General features: G+C 36.9%; 1 protein-coding gene across 2 annotated transcripts in view; it reads left to right on the forward strand.

Annotated features, from left to right (window-relative positions):
- Positions 1 to 19442, forward strand: part of LOC107573665 (actin filament-associated protein 1-like 2) — a 48608-nt gene that overhangs the window by 25653 nt on the left and 3513 nt on the right. For both annotated transcript variants that reach the window (XM_016260102.1, XM_016260103.1), the window contains exons 4-12: positions 7116 to 7212; positions 7419 to 7633; positions 8941 to 9117; positions 9734 to 9826; positions 10177 to 10270; positions 16013 to 16227; positions 17486 to 17574; positions 17724 to 17847; positions 18940 to 19030. In XM_016260102.1, the coding sequence (XP_016115588.1) occupies positions 7116 to 7212; positions 7419 to 7633; positions 8941 to 9117; positions 9734 to 9826; positions 10177 to 10270; positions 16013 to 16227; positions 17486 to 17574; positions 17724 to 17847; positions 18940 to 19030 (1195 nt within the window). The remainder of the gene's footprint in view (positions 1 to 7115; positions 7213 to 7418; positions 7634 to 8940; positions 9118 to 9733; positions 9827 to 10176; positions 10271 to 16012; positions 16228 to 17485; positions 17575 to 17723; positions 17848 to 18939; positions 19031 to 19442) is intronic.

Below are 19442 nucleotides of genomic sequence, written 5' to 3' on the forward strand. Positions count from 1 at the left end.
TATATATACTTAACATACACATAAATTGTAAGAATATGACTAATACTGGTAATTAAACAGCTTATAAGGTAAGGCTATTAAAAAGCAGTCCCAAACTAGTTTTCGTTAATACAATTAAGTTGGTATGAGCCACCACAGTCACTTAAACTAAAATAACACAAAGTGATAATAACATTGCATTTTTGGGTTATGGAAACAACAGTTAAAATGGTGAGTACACAATACTAAAATGAACTGTTAATGAAACATGGAAACTGCTCCTGAATAGAATGATTATCATACCTTCATGCAAATCCTTCCCAGCTAACACAAAGTTTCTTTTGCACTTTAGTGAAGTGATACAGCGTGCCGCCACATTTGCGACCCACCAGTTGAGAAACACTTTAATAAATATATTTATCAATTTATATGATCCCTATCATATCCTGTTTATATTGCTTTGTTATTTTATCAATTCAGATGACCCTTCATCAACCACCTAAGCAGATGAAACAACATATATTGTCAGATTCATGAATGCATCACAGATTCATAATACCTGTACTCAGGGTGTTTTCACATATAGTTCATTTTAAAATAACCAAACCCAGTTCACTTAAAGTGAACCAGAAAGGGAACCAGCTGAAAGTGACCTCATTCCTTATGGTGTTTACAGTGTAGTGGACTCAAAAGAGAACACGGTTGTTTTTTTGGTCCTCTTCAGCACTGAAGTGATCTCAGACCCCTTCTTGTTCGCACCACAACTTCATAAGAACTCAGACCCCAGCTCTCTGTGCAGCAGTGGAAAATTTGGAAGATGAAGTGGACAGGGAAGGGGGTGAGGATCTGGCAATCCCTGATCATGACGCAAAGACATTTGCAGAGCTTTAACAATGCATTTCAGTCAAATGTAAAATTAAAAGGAATATTATGTATAAAGTTAAATCAACTTCCTTTTTTCTCAGATAGTATTAAAATGTTTCTTTGCTCCTAACTAATTGCTGTTTTTGAAGTAACTAAACTCACAGCTTCACTGTTTGCAGAGTGAGATGCACAGACGCAATTCACTTATGCAACTTTCATCTCTCTCTCTCTCTCTCTCTCTCTCTCTCGATAGTTAATTCAAATCAATGCTATAATTCATGCATTCAAAAAAATGTGATCTTACCGCACTACTTCGTCTCTGTGTCTGATTTTAAAGTGGTCAGAATGCTAGACCTCAGCTGCACATCGGGTGGTTCTTTGTTTCTCCACGTCATGCATTAAAATCATTTAATGCACAGCTAACCGTAGATTACATAAATGACAACATGATTGTTTTGTATTGTTAGAGTTAACAGTTGGTTTATCTATTTATTTATTTATGAAAAATGTAACAAGAGACTCAAGCATTCATCAAGCATTACTGTTATGTTGGTCCATACAAAGCGGACCGGGGCCTCATTGCTTTCACAAATCACAAGCTCATTGAACAACAAACTGACCCACAAACAAGCCATACTCAAACCACCTCCAGAGGTGGTTTGAGTACGGTTTGCTTTTGGATCCTTTTAGGGGGGTCTGAGTTCACTTGTTTGGTTCACATATATGAGCTGAACCACTCATAGCTTGAATTGTATCAAGTTCAAAATAAAGAAAATCCACCCCTAAATACAAACAAATGGCTGGCATCAGATTAAGATTTGTTAAAGGGGTCATAGGATGCTACATGCACGTTGTTTGAACTGAAATGTGTGTTGGCAGTGTGTGTACACAACCATCCTATAATGATAAAAGTCCACCCAGTGTTTTTTTTTATCTACTAAAATCTTTACCCCTTTCTCAAATCTCCCACGATAGTTTGATTGACAGTAGCGTTTCAGCACAGACTGGACTGGCGTCTTACCTTAGACCCGCCCTGAGTGAGCTGTCATCAGTCCGCCGTTGTTTCACCACCGGAGCAGATGTAGACAATGGCTCCTAAGGGACTGAGGTGTTCTGTTGTTGGATGTAATAATGAACATAGCAGTCCTCATTTACTCCCGACATCTGAGCCGCTGAACTCGCAGTGGATTACGTTTGTTTCTGAAGGGAATGCACCCCCCGATCTACATAAATGCGTCTATGTTCGTGCGAATCATTCGTGATCCAGCTTCACCTACAGAAGAAGTGAGTGTAAGGTTTTTTAATGAATCTTTGCAAATCGCCTTTCCTAATAATGTGCTAATTAGCAAGTTTCACGATGATCCCTCAGAGAGCAGCTCGGAAGAGAGGGGCGGGGTCAGCAGAGCTCATTAACATTTAAAGGAAATGCTACAAAACTGCGTGCTCTGAAAAGAGCTGTTTTTGACAGGGTAAAAAAGGTGTTTTTTACACTACCATTGAGAAATTTTAACCAAACTATGTTACAGACTTTTCATTAAGACCCTAAAGAATCATATCAACTTGTGGAAAATCCGATGACCCCTTTAAAGATTACATTTAACAGTGTTATTGAATTATTATAGTGTAATCAAAGATTAACTTTAAGTTACTTAGATGGGTAATCTAAATGCAAAAGTGGAGAAAATGAGCACAACTACATAGCAGGTATACCACTAAATTCGAAATCTCTAATTCATAATAAACACACTTAAATGTTGTTTTCTCAAAAATACAAACCTGTTCAAACATGCCGCTTACATATTATTTTAGCCCAGTTTGTGCTGAATACAGACATTAGCCATTAATGTGTTTATAAGCAACTGAAAAAAGCACAAATGTGAGGGCATGTCAAACTTCTCCAGGGCCCCAAACCCCCTCAGACCCCAGAGGGTTAATCAATATGGTACCGATATTTTGTGCATCCCTAATGGTAGAAGTTTTGCTCTGCACACCTGTAGCTCTGAGATATGGGTCCTGTGTAATGCATTCTTCCAGTAGTCTTTACGTAAGGTGGGTTTGTGTGTGTGTGCGGGTCAGTAAGAGGTGGGGGTTTTACAGGCTTAGATTGGTTCCTCCTGTGCTTCATGAGGTAATGTAACAAGCTCAATTTGACACGGTTAAACTGACCTGCATGTTTTAGGATGTGTGTCTTCCCACAAGCTCTCTTCATTCAGTTTTATAACGGTTAATGTGAGACAGAGACGTGGAATGTGCAGTGAGTGTTTTACGGGCTTAGTGAGCATTCAAGACCCCTCCTGTTTCCGCTACCCGTCATAACAGCACCACAAACCTTTTTACTTTCTCTTTTGTCACAATTTTTACTTCTCCAAACACTGGCACATAATATGCAATGATGCATTTTCCAGGAATGGTGGTTTGCTCCCTCTTTAAAGTCAAAATGGGCTGCAGACTGCAATTCACTTTGACTCCTTTCTCAGTTTTTCTTCCCTAGCTTCATACACATTTTTTTGGTTCTTATCATTTTGATCCTTTTAGCTTTTGGCATCCCTTACAAATGTGTTCCATTCTTGCATCTATATTGGTTTCTCGGTCTCTATCCCTCGTTCCCTCACATACTCGTGAACACACAAAAACTCCTTTCATCTTTCATTCACAGATATGTATCTGATCCCCAGAGCTGTACAGGCTGTGCTCCCAAACCCAACCAGCCCGAGAGGGGAATCAGAAAGAATGAAAATATGCAAGAGATAAAAGAGAAGAAACACTAAGAAAAGATGTAATTAACATTCTGAAATTCTTCAGTCAAACACCCACCTTCCAACAAACAGACACTGAACTGAAGATGGGATATAAAGGCATCATTAACACACTTCAAGTCAGTCCGTTTCAGTCTGTTGTTGATGGTAATGGTGAAGAATTTGGCCATTTTAATTTTAGATAGATTTTAGTACTTCAACAACAAGGCAACATTTCTAATTTTTTATGAGCTTAGATTTTTCATTCAATATTTATATTTTATGAATGACATGACATGTGGCCAAGTATGGTTTCCCATACTAGGAATTAGTGCTCTGCAGTGAACACACACACACACACACCGTGAACACACACCCGGAGCAGTGGGCAGGCATTTATGCTGCGGCACCCGGGGAGCAGTTGGGGGTTCAGTGCCTTGCTCAAGGGCACCTCAGTCGTGGTATTGAAGGTGGGAGAGAGCGCTGTACATTCACTCCCCCCACCTACAATCCCTGCCGGACCTGAGATTCGAACTCGCAATCTTTGGCTTACGACTCTAATCATTAGGCCACGACTTCCCCCTTAAGTGACTTATTTGAGCTTTATTTCAAACAATGGAAACTATTTTAATAGATTTAGTTAACAACTAATGAGAGTTGTGGATAATTAAATTTAAATGAACATTGAATTTATTTGTTTGGGGAAACCTGTCATTATTGAAAACAGTCATTATTCTTGCAGTTCTGGTTTATGGTGAAGATTTTGATTTTGATTCATCCCAGGGGCTCAAATGTTCTGAATCAGTTCACTAAAAAGATTCATTCAGTGACTTTTTCTGCAGGTTAGGTTGCTGTGCCAGTAAGTGGCAACACTTAAGCGTGACTTAATCAAGTGTTTGATCATAAACGCTTGATTAAATCATAAATGTTAACAAAGCAGGTTGTGACTTAGGAGAACAACATTTCACTAATGTTCTTTTAATTGTACTGTATATTAAATTGTGTATTAAAATTGCTTTCATTACATTCAAATGTGCTTCAGTACAAATATTTTTTGTTACTATTGTTTTTAATTGTTTTTTTAAATTGATGCCAATGCATTTCCCAAGGAAAACCATTATATTGAATCTTGAAGAGAAAAGATAAGAAATGGTAAAGTTAAGATCCATGGGAATTGAAGAGGACAGAACTTGAGACCTAAAAAAATTCAGCTTTTGCCTTTCTTTTTTTTTCAACTCTCGGAAGGCTTTGTTTCAGTGCTACTGATTTGCCCTCAATGTCCGACTACAAATTACTGACCCCAGTGCCGACCACAGCCATTGTCTTTCAGCTGTGCTCCTCTAGAACAGTCTGCACCAGACTCTCATAAACACTGTGGACCGACTGACCCTAAGTACAACTAAAAACACACTCTCTCTCTCTTCCTGTAACTGCAGAGCAGCACTTAAACTCTGGCTTTTGAGCTCCATATCATATACGATGCCTCTCATGTGCACATTCAGGTGATCGCGCTGTCCTGCTGTGCTGTCGTCATTTCTGGTTGCGTGGTTGCGATGAGCAGCTCATGTGAAAGTGTCGCGATTGATCAGGGTGCAGATTTGGGTTGTGTGGTCTTCACTGCGGCTTAATGAGTTAGAACTTTGCCTGGGCTGTGTATAGCTCTTTATTTCAGGGCTGTGGGAGAGAGCGCTGTACATTCACTCCCCCCACCTACAATCCCTGCCGGACCTGAGATTCGAACTCGCAATCTTTGGCTTACGACTCTAATCATTAGGCCACGACTTCCCCCTTAAGTGACTTATTTGAGCTTTATTTCAAACAATGGAAACTATTTTAATAGATTTAGTTAACAACTAATGAGAGTTGTGGATAATTAAATTTAAATGAACATTGAATTTATTTGTTTGGGGAAACCTGTCATTATTGAAAACAGTCATTATTCTTGCAGTTCTGGTTTATGGTGAAGATTTTGATTTTGATTCATCCCAGGGGCTCAAATGTTCTGAATCAGTTCACTAAAAAGATTCATTCAGTGACTTTTTCTGCAGGTTAGGTTGCTGTGCCAGTAAGTGGCAACACTTAAGCGTGACTTAATCAAGTGTTTGATCATAAACGCTTGATTAAATCATAAATGTTAACAAAGCAGGTTGTGACTTAGGAGAACAACATTTCACTAATGTTCTTTTAATTGTACTGTATATTAAATTGTGTATTAAAATTGCTTTCATTACATTCAAATGTGCTTCAGTACAAATATTTTTTGTTACTATTGTTTTTAATTGTTTTTTTAAATTGATGCCAATGCATTTCCCAAGGAAAACCATTATATTGAATCTTGAAGAGAAAAGATAAGAAATGGTAAAGTTAAGATCCATGGGAATTGAAGAGGACAGAACTTGAGACCTAAAAAAATTCAGCTTTTGCCTTTCTTTTTTTTTCAACTCTCGGAAGGCTTTGTTTCAGTGCTACTGATTTGCCCTCAATGTCCGACTACAAATTACTGACCCCAGTGCCGACCACAGCCATTGTCTTTCAGCTGTGCTCCTCTAGAACAGTCTGCACCAGACTCTCATAAACACTGTGGACCGACTGACCCTAAGTACAACTAAAAACACACTCTCTCTCTCTTCCTGTAACTGCAGAGCAGCACTTAAACTCTGGCTTTTGAGCTCCATATCATATACGATGCCTCTCATGTGCACATTCAGGTGATCGCGCTGTCCTGCTGTGCTGTCGTCATTTCTGGTTGCGTGGTTGCGATGAGCAGCTCATGTGAAAGTGTTCGCGATTGATCAGGGTGCAGATTTGGGTTGTGTGGTCTTCACTGCGGCTTAATGAGTTAGAACTTTGCCTGGGCTGTGTATAGCTCTTTATTTCAGGGCTGTTCTTATCATAAGGATGTTTATAACTTTTTCCTATTTTCAAAATGAACCACCCACAATGAAAATTCACCATTTACTCAAGATGTTTCAAACCTGTATGAATGTCTTTCTTTTGTTGAACACAAAAGAAGATATTTTGAAGAACGTTGCTAACCAAACAGTTGCTGATAGCCATTGACTTCCATAGTATGGAAAAAATACAATGGGGACCAGCACTTGTTTGGTTATGAACATTCCTCAAAATATCTTCTTTTGTGTTCAGCAGAAGAAAGGTAGTAAACGATGACTTTTTTGGGTTATAACATATAACATTTTTTGAAAGAAACAATCATTTTATTTAACAAGGAAGCATTAAATTGATCCAAAAATCACAGTAAAGACATTTATAATATATGCTTTCAAATAAATGCTTTTCTGTTCAACTTTTTATTCATCTTAAGAATCCGGATAAAATTACATTTTAAAATGTGTTTAAATAGAAAACAGTTATTTTAAATTAAAATAAAATTTCACAATATTACTGATTTTAATGTATTTCTGTCAAATAAATGTAGCCTTGATGAGCATAAGAGACTTCCTTCAAAAAAATTCAAAAATACATCTAACGTGTTTTCTTTGTGTGTGTGTGTGTGTGTGTGTGTGTGTGTGTGTTCAGTCTATGAGTCCTGCTGTTCCCCCGCATGCCCGGTGTTTAGAAAACGAGGACTGTTACGAGGAGGCAGAACCGTTTGTCCCGGCCAGTCAGTCTACAGGTTAGTGTGACAGCCGACTACTATAAGACCAAACAGCTCATTTTTAAAGGGATAGTTCACCCAAAAATGAAATTCTGTGATTTACTCACCTCATGTCATACCAAACCACCCTAACTTACTTTCTTATATGGGACACGAGACAATTCAGCAGTTTAATGAAACAACTGACATCCACATGTAATGCTAAATACCTGTCTTTGCCTCAGATAAAGTGGATTCAGACAGCAGTCACTACGAGTCGTATGGCGAAGAGGATGATGAGGAGTTTGTGAAGGACAGAGCTCACTACATCCAGTGGAGCTCCTCTCAGCCGTGTTTACGACCCGTGCCAGAGTCACACATCTGCGGATACCTCTGGAAGAAGAAGTGGCTGGGTCAGTGGACGCGCCAGTTCTTCATTATTAAGCACACCTCACTACTGGTAAGAGGTTTCATATGACTCTATTCCAAAATGCTTTGCTTTTTTGTCTACACATTCATGTGCTCTTAGGTAGTCTGTTTATATGTCCAGTTAAAATCATGCGTTTTTTTTTTAAACGTTTTTACGTTTTACTACAGTCATCATCTCTTTGTGCAAGTATGCATGACACAAATTGAATATTTGAAGGATTTAATACACCAACAACGTGTCACATCTGTCTTTCAGAGCAATATCAAATCTTTTTCGAAGTGGCAGTAAATAACAGGAAAAGTCCGAAACCAGCTCTTTTTCTGTGTTCTTGTATTTGGTGTTATTTGATAAACACCATAGCAAAGACACTGATTTAAAACATTTATCCTGGGCAGCTACTTTGTTTCAAGTCACTTAGCCCACCATACAAATATTGCTTTTAATACTTGACTAATACACGCAGTAGTTTCCTGAGAAGTTTAACTTTAGCATGTTGCTAAGCTAACAACTCCTTACTCTAAAATGCACAAAAAACGCATAACACACACAAATATTGGGTGAAACAGAACATTTGTAATATAAAGAAATTATTTTGTATAGATAAATGAGATTTAAATCTGAATAAGAGTTGACAATTCAAATCGAAACAGAAGAAATCAAGAGACCACAGACTAAAGTCACCTTCTTGGATTTTATTTCCTGTGCTTGTCGCAGTCCTTGAAAAACATTGTGCTCAATTGTATTGAATGTGCGCTTGTAATGTACTTCAAAAATTAAAAGTATGTTTTTTAAAAACTGCACTTGCAGATAATATAATATTAATGAAAGAAAAGTCCACTTAAATGTATTAAAAATGTCGTGCTTTAAAGTACACTTATTTTGATGTTGACTAACATACTTAAGCACATGTAAAGTACTTGATTATAATTTTAACTGTAGTGTTATTAAAGTTAACATATATCAATGCAACTTCATCCTTACCAATGTGTTTAAATACATGACATACAAATTTCAATACAAATGACACTGAAGTATATTACCATAAATGCTTATCAGTACATTCAGCAGTACACTTTAACCATATTTCAACAGACAATAAAACTAATTATAAAATTATTTATAAAGGTGTACTTAAGTTCTATTTAAGTGGGTAAAAAATCACTAATGAAAATAACATTTTAATTATGAACTTTTGTATATAACATGCAGTTAAGTGTCTGAAAACATTACTTTCACTTCACACTTAAGTATTATTTTTAAAATATATTGCTTCCCTAATAAAAACTCTTTTAAGTAACTGTACAGTGTATAATATATACCTCATTTTCTCCTGGTAGTGTTTTAAGTGTGCTAAAGACCTGCACCCTCTGCTGGAGCTAAACCTCACAGGTTGTTACGTGGTCTACAAATCCAGTCACAGTAAGAAGATGCAGCACGAGCTGAAGGTGGTGGCCGGTGCCGAAACGGTTATCTTGGGCTTCCAGAGCAGCACGCAGGCCGAAGAGTGGAGGAAGGTCTGACCAAGTCTAAACACAGACTTACATTTAACTTAAACTTAAAGGGATAGTTCACCCATTTACTCACCCTAAAGTTGTTCCAAACCTGTATGACTTTCTTTCCTCTGCTGATCACAAAAGAAGATATTTTGAAGAATGATAGTAACCAAACAGTTGATGGTAGCCATTGACTTCAATAGTATGGGAAAAAAATACAATGGAGAAAGTCATAAAGAAAATTCATACAGGTTTGGAACAACATGAGGGTGAGTAAATTACGACAAAATTTAAATTTTTGGGTAAACTATACCTTTAAAGTTGTGATTAAATGGAAGTAGCGACCTTATTGTGTTGTACATTACTGTAATGATTATTAAAAAAGACAAAATGTACGGTGAGACTTGCTTCTATGCATTGTTTGTAATTACACTCAAAAATGGAGGCAGATGAACATGAGCTCCAAATTTTTTTTAAATCAAACATATGCACAAATATGTTATTGTTTACAATAAGATCTATAACATGCATTTAAAAAATGTGAAAATGTGAAAAATTGTGAATTTTTATTTCATGACGACTTTAACCTGTAAATAACCTGACGCGGGTTTTTTTTTTTTGTATGTCTTATTTGTAGATAATAGAAGAAGTGAGCGGCTCCTCTTATTATGAACCTGAATCGCAAAGCTCTTCATCCATCCTGAGGAGCGAAAGGCTGGACTCTTGCAGGGTAAATCACGCTACTGACACCATGCCAGCTTCTGCTATCTATGTTAACAACATTATCAATTGTGATGGACACAGCAAGAGAGTAACAGCATAACTTCATTTATCTGAATGAGATGTTACTGATTTAGCTTGGTGGTTAATCATCTGCAGACCTTTCCCTCACATCCATTCCACAGAGTCTCTTTCATGAATCTTCTGCTGGCCTGAGCCATGTACTAAACTGATTAGCAAAGTCTTGTGTTCGATCTTAAGCTCATTTGTAGATAAAGGACTGATTACCTGTGTTGGAGAGCATTCTGGGCTTGCTAATGTCATTTAGTGAGTTCTTACAGTCTCTCTTTCTCGCTTAAGTCAAGTACTGTCCTCCATACGGACTCGGATGAAGAGAAAATCTCAAGTCTTCCTTCTGCGGTTAGCAGTGTGGAAATCAAAGACAAAGACCTAGGTGAGCAGTTATACTTGCTTTTGCAACAAAGGAGATTGTTGGAGCCATGGCCTAGCGGTTAGGCATTGAGCTGTGGTGCACATGCAGGACATGTGGGTTTGAGTTTTGCTCGCATCATTTCCAGATCCCATTCCCTTCTCTTTTCTATATTATTTCATGCCCTCTTTCACTATCCTCTCAATGAAAGCTCAAAAATGAAAGTTGAAGTAAATGCATGGCATGACTTTTATCCAACTAATTGGATGATAAAAAGCATTTATATAATTTAAACAAGTCTTTATATACCTGTTAAACATTTAAATCTACAAACCTCCCAAGCTTCGACAAAAATGCAGCAGCAGAGCACATTTCGGGTTTCCTACTAGTTACTGTTTACTTCCCTTTTGTTCATGTTTTAAACTCTTTATTTATGTTAAAAAATTCCATAATAGGGTTACTTTTTTGCACTTTCAAGTTGCCATCTAAAGTATAAATCTGTTTATTTTTACAGATTTTTTTTATGTAACTTTTTTTTTTTTTCAAATTGAAAATTTTCCATAGTTTACTTCTAATTATTTTAGTAAATATTTTGTTAAACAAATATAAATATAATATGCTTGTGTTATTTAATATCATTAAATTATATAAAATATTTGACTTTATATTGGCCATCAAAAAAATCAAAATCGGTTGACCATTAGTTTGGAAGTCAGTTCGCTCTTCAGCCATACAGTATTTGCTAGTTCAGGCATCAAAGGCCAACTCCTATGTGAAGTTGAATGGTGAAATACTGGAAATTTACATTTAACATTAACTGTTCCATAAATGTTGCCTTTTATGCTCAAATAGCATTACATTTTTTTAGGTTGGACCAGCCAATGTGCGTGCGCATTCCTAAGGACACTACTTCTGTAGCCAGTGTTGCCAGGTCTGCGAAACAAAACCAGCCAAATTGCTAATCAAAACTAGCCCAAAACCAATCTGGTTTGTTTTTTGTGGTTTTTATTTCTGTGGAGGGACCACTCAGTCAAATTCGCATTCCAGGAGGGTCTCCCTCCTTCAAAATCATGTACCAGCGAGATCACTTTGACCCGCAGACTTCAAAAGCAAACAGTGTAAAAGTATGTAAAAGTAGCTTCTGATGACAGCTACAGTGATACAGTGACTTTTGATGACAATTGCTGATTGGTTCTTTTATGTATAGGGCGGGACCTATTCTGCCATATTGCATGTTGTAGTTTCTCACCTTCATAGTAATGCATGCAGTGGCGGCTCGTGGGTTTTAAAATAGAGGAGGCACACTAATTGTATTGGTCTGGGATCCCTGCCGATTATTATTATTAGCTTAACCACTTTAAAATGGCTTTTTGGTTGCTTTCAGTCAGAAAACGTAAAGAAAATGACATACATACAGCAAGATAATATAATTTCACTTACCTTCTATCACTTGAAGCAAACATCCATCCCTTCTTAAGTCTTTTAAGTCTGTGTTAAAAGAGAGCTGCCTGTCGCGCCATTTAATTAAGCCGACTGCTGTAGCCTATATCCAGCTTAGGCTGTTTTCCCTAAATTTGTGTAGCGAATTTAGCTCCTGGGGAAATATGAATAATTAACCATAACTAATTATGATTAATTATGATTTTACCCACGGAGGCACGGGAGCTCAGCTCTTCCCCGGCCTCCCCCTCCCCTTCTCTGTCATTAGCGGTTGTAATTACATCAGCAGATTCGGCACATTCGCGATAGCAAAGCGGCGCTTTCACGTTATGGTATTACAACTGTGAAATTACAAACAAAACAATACACATTCTGAGACATGAACTGAAATGAATTGTGAATTTTATTAACATTAAATCGCCCTCCTCCCATTTTCACCTCAAAATTATGGGGAAGCTGTGCCTCCCCTGACGAGCCGCTACTGAATGCATGTAGACCATCTTGATATGAATACGGTCTACAGGCTTGGTGATGTCAGCCATAAAGGAAAGTTGTTTCAGAGGAGAATCAGGTTATTTCAGTTGAGCATCCAAAACCACTTCCATTACATCACGACTCTAAGCACACCAGTCAACCAATTATGAAGGCAATATTTTTATAGTTTTGAACAAATTGCAGCGATGAATCATTCATCATAAAAACAGAAACCAATTTTAATTATGTAAATAGGGTCAGGTTTGATTTCATTGACTGTTTAATGCATGCATTTCCCACAGTTCTTAATTGTCATTCCATAACCTAATGCTGTTTCTAATTAAAGACGTGTACTAACAGCATATGCTTTATACTCCATATGTGGAGAAGGTCTGCATACGTTGCGTCTGTGCTAGCGCTGCTATTAGCACAACTGTGGCATTGTTCACTCGCTAGTGTTTTGGTGTTATTCATTAGGGGCTAAATTCACTGCGTGCCGCACAGGACACAGGCTGGGTGTTTTCCACACTGTGCCATTGTCTGTGGACGGATTCCTGTGAGATTTGATTGTCACCTTTGACACCGGGATATGACTTCAGAAGTTTGGTTTGTAAATATATGGGTGAACTTTTTGATAGCGGCTAGGCATTTATGGAAGAAGAGCATGCATTTGTTTATAAAGCAGGAAAGCTATTTTTTTTATGAAAGAAGTAAGCGAATGAGATTTTGGAGGAGATCAAAAGTTTAGTTGAAACTTAGAAGTGGCTACATCTTACCACTGGCTGAGTAATGTTTTTATGTTTTGTTATTGAAAACGTGCGCGCGCTGATTAGAGACATGTGTAGATGTCTACTTTATGCGTTTCCACAAACAACTTGAAAGGGAAACCCTCAAACAAGTTTATTTGTTTATTTATGTGTTTGCACGAGCGTACTTTGATTACCGACTCACCAAACTTTGTTTTAAGCTGAAATGTGGAATTTCTGCAGCGCTATCATCACTGAACTGAATTACAAAAGTAGATAGTTTAAAATGTTTGGGGTAGATAGTTTAAGTAGATAGTTTAAAAGGTTTGAAAACAATTGTCTGTAATTGGTCAATAAGCAGATAGCACCACCCTAAACAAGTCATGGTAAAGCCAATGTGCAGGGTTCCTCAATAGGCGGCCCGCGGGCCACATCCGGCCGTGAGAGAAAAAAGTTTGGCCCGCGCTAATTTTAAATATTGTGGCATGAAAATTCAAACTCAGCTTCAGAAAGCTACATTAACTTACATCGTGTCTACACAGGACGCCAGCGGCGCGACGCAATAAAATACAAGACCTCGTTATAATCAGTGATGCTGTCTTGGATGCGGCGCGACACGACAAATCCCCGACAGTAAACTGCTGACTCGTTCTATTTATAATGTACTGACACAACGTTCACAAATGATTTACAATGCTTTGTCGTGTCCAGTGCAGATATGATGTGACAGCAAAAACATGGCGAGTGTGTAGAAAAGAAAAGTGGACACGGAAAATAGCTGCTTCAAATGTGAATGGACTGAACAGTTTTGAGCGAGTGAGCGACTGATATCTTTGTTATGGAATGCACGTGTTGGTTCGCAGTGAGCTCACAGTTTTAGCGTACAAGTTTGCTTTAATTTATTTTCAAGATCTGAGGAAAAGTATCTAGGCATATTGTCGCTTTCACTATGGCTATAAAGATAACGCAAAATAATATTCAAACTCACATTAGACACTTTTAACATTGAATAAAGCACATAATCATTACCTGAGATTATCGCTGTCATATTTTGTGTGTTGTTCCTGCTGCGTCGCAGAAAATAAAAACCGTTTCTAAAATAGAATCCTGTGTCGCTTATTGTCACGTGTAGCTGTCGCTGATGGTTAGGACAAAAACTACATGGAAAAGATACTTTTTATCGCATCGTGTCTGGTTGGGACACACAGTGTTACAGTCTGATCCCCCCCAAAAAAATCTAAGCATAAAAATATGAATACTGACAAATCTAATAATTGAATCTGCAATTAGGGAAAGTGGAGAGAAGAGATCCAGTCTGGGAATGAGCAGGAACAGTTGATTTGCATGGCAGACATGGAGATCCAGATTTTTTTGTTTGTTCATTTGTTTGTAATATTCAACAGGCAAAGTTCTTCTGTATCTAAATGCAAAAATTTTCATAATTGTTTGAATAAAACAGACTACTGGGGAAAAAATCTGAATATTCATCTTGTGACCATCTTGTGATTATTTTAACAAAAGCAACAATAATATAATAATTGTAATAATAATAACAATTTTATATATATATAGATTAGTGGGCCTTGGCTAGGTATTGTTGGCAGAATTCGGCCCTTGGCGAAAACTAATTGAGGAACCCTGAGCTAGTCAAACAAGTGCTCAAACAAGTGTTGGGTTAGCGCCACCGAGACAAAAACTGCATCCCAAATGACGCACTATACTCTATGCACTTATACACTATGTTCTTATGCACTCAAGCATGTAGTGTATGAATTATATAAGGTTATTTTGTCATTCAGCATCCATCGAGTCTGGTAGCCCCTCCCCTTCGCTACGTAATTAAAGCTGTGACAGTTGAGTGCATGAAGTGTCCAACATTCCACACTTCATAAGTGCTCAAACAAGTGTTGGGTTAGCGCCACCGAGACAAAAACTGCATCCCAAATGACGCACTATACTCTATGTACTTATACACTATGTTCTTATGCACTCAAGCATGTAGTGTATGAATTATATAAGGTTATTTTGTCATTCAGCATCCATCGAGTCTGGTAGCCCCTCCCCTTCGCTACGAAATTAAAGCTGTGACAGTTGAGTGCATGAAGTGTCCAACATTCCACACTTCATTTTTCGGTTATTTAAGTGCATCATCCGGGTATTTAAAGTGTACTTTTTCTTTTTGGAATTTTCACTGTGAACGCACTACTCACACTATTCATATTAAAAAATGTCATAGAATAGTGCATAAGTACACAATTTGGGATGCACCTAAAGTCTTTATACTTTATACAAATTTTTATACATTAAATATACCATGTACTGTATTTCAAGTAGACTTGCAGTTTACACTACCAGTGGATTTATGCTTATGATTTATATATTACTAGCTCCATTTGCTGTTCGACTTGGTGTTTTGTGATGAGATTTAAAATGTATTGATTCTGGTTATGGCTTATAAGAGAAGCAAGTATGAATTTACAATTCTCTCACACCTTGGAATAATTATGAATAAAACCAGTCAGTTGTTTATCTGTTTCTGTGTGGGTTAAGTGCAATGTGTACAAAAAAAATCAGATTCACTTCCACCCATGTAATATGTACACTAAGGTATTTCACCCAAAATCTGACTATAAACTTGAACATGTTTATAAGATTTAAAACATAGGCCTGAGTACTACTTCAAAGAAGCCAATAAAAAAGTATTTAATAGGCTAGAATACTAAATTACATTTGTACTTAGTATCTCAATCAAAAGATTAAGAAAAAGTATAGGTCAAATTCACTTTTCTGTAGTGTAAGCCAAGTATACGAAAGTATAATACTGTTAAGTGTATCTCTGATTTATTAAAAAGTAGACTGAAAGTATACTTGTATTTTAAGTTTTAAAGTATACTAATAGCACACTAATAAACTTTTTTGTAAGGAAATGTCCCTGATTTTTAGCTGCAATTGTACAAAATATTTATACATTGTAAATATTAAACACTGCAACTTTAAGCACACCAACCAGGTTGCAATTTGAAATGTAATAAGCTACGCAAAAATATAACAGAGCACACAGATTATTTTGAAGCATGTGGACACTTCAGTTTCTCTCTGTCCTCAGCGGGCTTCCTGAACGTGCTGATGAACTGTCAGTGGCAGAGTCTGTGGTGTCGGGTGGAGGCCGGGGTTCTGAAGATGTATCGGGACGAGGCGTCAGAAGAGACCCCTCAATACACGGTTCAGCTCAGAGGGAGTGAGGTGCGACCCGGCCCGGATACAGCACATGCTTACCGCATTACCATCACACAGCACGGGGACCAGATGGCTGTACTAGAGGTACGGTAATGATTCGAGACTACATAGTTAAAAAGTGGTAACCTGCAAGTGTTACCTTAAAGGGGTCCTATTATGCTCTTTTACAAATTTTTGTTTTTTTTTTGTTTTGGGGGTGTTCTAGAACATGCTCTCATGCTTGGTGGTTCAAAATACGCATTATTTTTCACATAATTTACATTATTACAATACCTTTCTCCCCATCCTGGCACAAACGGCTCGATTAGTTCCGGCTTTGATGAAGGTCCGCCTTCCGAAAAACAAAATGTGTTGTGATTGGTTAGCTGTCCCAGTGCGTTTTGATTGGCGAACAGCTTAGACGGTGTTTCAGTACTGCCCCGTCCCCTTGCTCCAGAATTATCTCTAAAAATTGTTTTGTTGTTAAATTATTGTATTGGTTCAGTGATGTTCAGTGAAATAATATTTTTGTCTTAAAACCATTTTGTTTGTTTTTTTTACCTTTTTTTTTTCCAGATTTTTGCTATTTTTAGGTCTCCTTTTTTGTTATGGAGTAGGAAGTGTAATTTTAATATTATTTATATACTCTTACAGTGTAAGTTTCAAGTTTTAGTAGTTTTTTTTTGTTTGTTTTTTACTTTTTTTTATGTATTTCTATTAAGCTTTACTTTATTTATTTATTTTTTTTGTCATTTTAGTACTTCAGCTTAAACCTATTTTCAGTTAGTTGCCAAGGCATCATTTCCAATTTTTGGTTAAGTGTAATTTATTTAGGTTTTACTTTTTTTTTTATCAAATTTTTATATTTGATTTTATTTCAAATTCAATTTAAAAACTTTAGTTAACAATCAAAACGCTGTGTAGTAAATGTTGGGTATCCATTGGCATGAATCAAATTGATCAGATTGAAGGGTTGAAACGTTAGGATATTATTTCTTACAATTTCTTTTACTGCCCATACATCATTTTATAGGCAAACATTTTCTTCATTGGCATGCAGTATTTTCTTTATTGTGCACATGGCATCTTGGTAATACCATGTTTTTCTACACATACCATGGTATTACCATGATTTTTTGAATTATGATGTTGTGGTAATACAATGTTTTTTAGACATCACATTCCAAACAATACCAAAAAGTACAATAGTGCTTTCATAATTTTTTTTTGTCATGGTACCATATTGGTATCCAGCATTATTTTGGTATCATTAAGGTGATACATATGATTTTTTGTCGTGTTGACCTGTTGTCACTATATTTTGAATGACTGTAGATGTTATTTTTTGTGTGTGAATGTGCAGGCGAGTTGTGCAGATGATAAAGAGCAGTGGGTTCAGCTCCTGCAGGATGGGAGTTCTCCATATCAACACACCAGCCACGAGTCACTGAGGTACACACACACACATTCACATGCTGTCTGTCTGCTGCCAGTATTCCATATGAACCGAGCATGAATCACTGAACTGCACACACACTCACAGAAATACTCACATTCTTTCCGCATCCTCTTTCCATTCTTCTGTTTCCTCTGTTTCTCAGTGGTCTGAAAAGCCGCAGGTGTCCCACCTCAAACATGTACATGGATGACCCCTTTCAGCAGCTGTGTGGACCATCAGTCCACTCGCAGCCCATCTATTCAAACTCCTCTATAATGGAGCACATGGTACGGTCCAGCAGAATGAAGTGTATTTGACCTGTGTAACCAGTTGAAAACAATATTCATTCTTTGATTTAAGCAAGCTGTTTGGTTTTGTTTACAGTTTATTTAAGTTACATATCACTAGTTATTATTTACTTGTCAGGCTATTTTAAATCAACACAATACATTTAGTTGTACACTGCCATTCAAACGTTTGGGGTCAGAAAGATTTTATTTGAAAGAAATTAATAATTTTATTCAGCAAGGATATGTTCATTTGATTATTTTGATCAAAAGTGACCGCAAAGATATTTATAATGTTACAAAAGGTTTCAATTTCAGATTCAATTCAGATTCTTTTGAACTGAATGTTTCTATTCATTAATATCACAGTTTCCACAAAAAAAATGTAGCAGCACAACTGTTTTCAGCATCAAATCAGCATATTATTATTATTATTTCCGAAGGATCATGTGACACGGAAGACTGGAGTAATGATGCTGAAAATTCAGCTTTGCATCACAGGAATACATTTGAAATATATTCAAATAGAAAACAGTATTACAGTTTTACTGTATTTTTCATCAGACAAATAAAGCATTGGTGAAGAGACTTCATTCAGAAACATTACAGTAAACCCAAACTTTGGAAATATAGTATATGTGGGAAACACAATTGGTGCCATGTTGGAGATCAGAATATTACTTTTTTTATTTATATTCAATAGTTTCAACTTTTGTTGTTGTTATTTATTTCAACACTACAGTATAGAAATTGAATGAATGCCATTTGGAGGTTATTGGTCATAACAAGACAATATTTGAGGCTGCCGGTGTGGGGCTGAAAAATAAAAGATTAGTGACATCAGCCAAAAATGAAAAAGGTTTCAGAGCAAGTTATCACATTTTGGTGAAAGATTACAACGACAAACATTTTTAAAATACATGCACCGATTAATTGTTCACAGTAGGGATGTACACTATGATAGTACTGTAAATAGAGTCAATTTTGATTTTACGTTGACTTGTTTTGAATTCATGGACAGTCATTGTTCATTGCTACTCTGACAAACTAGCATTACTTATAACGTATACATCTGTTCCATCCATTTTTCAGTCTGAGAAACCCTACACTGGTGGAAACGGAGAATTGGTGTCATCCAAGGATTCTGCCAGCTACAGCAGTAATGAAATCTTCAGCAACCACAGTGAGTCAGTCATATTACCCCAGTCGCTAAACTTGAGTTGCACTTTTTTAAAAAAGGAAACGCATTAAGATCAAAATATACTGTACATTTATAGTTCTCTCTCATTTCATCCCATTTTCTGCCCTCATTGCCTGGTACCACTCACTCTGTCACCAACTTGCTTGTAAAAGTCATTTTAAAACTCCTTTTGCTTTCATGGGAATTTTGAATCCACTCTAACCTCATTGCCTTAAGCAGATCAGCACCATCATATCATCAGTCTTTCCAGCTCATTATATTCTCTCATCTTTGGGAATACAGTAATGCATTTGTTCAATAAAATGAGAGATGCAAATGGTCGTTGGAAGTTGACCACCTATATCGCCTATAGGACCGGCCGCTCCTGTGACCAAACATAAATTTCCCTCTTGAG

Source organism: Sinocyclocheilus grahami, unplaced genomic scaffold, assembly GCF_001515645.1.
Source record: "Sinocyclocheilus grahami isolate Dianchi unplaced genomic scaffold, SAMN03320097.WGS_v1.1 scaffold2001.1, whole genome shotgun sequence".
Taxonomy (NCBI): Eukaryota; Metazoa; Chordata; class Actinopteri; order Cypriniformes; family Cyprinidae; genus Sinocyclocheilus; species Sinocyclocheilus grahami.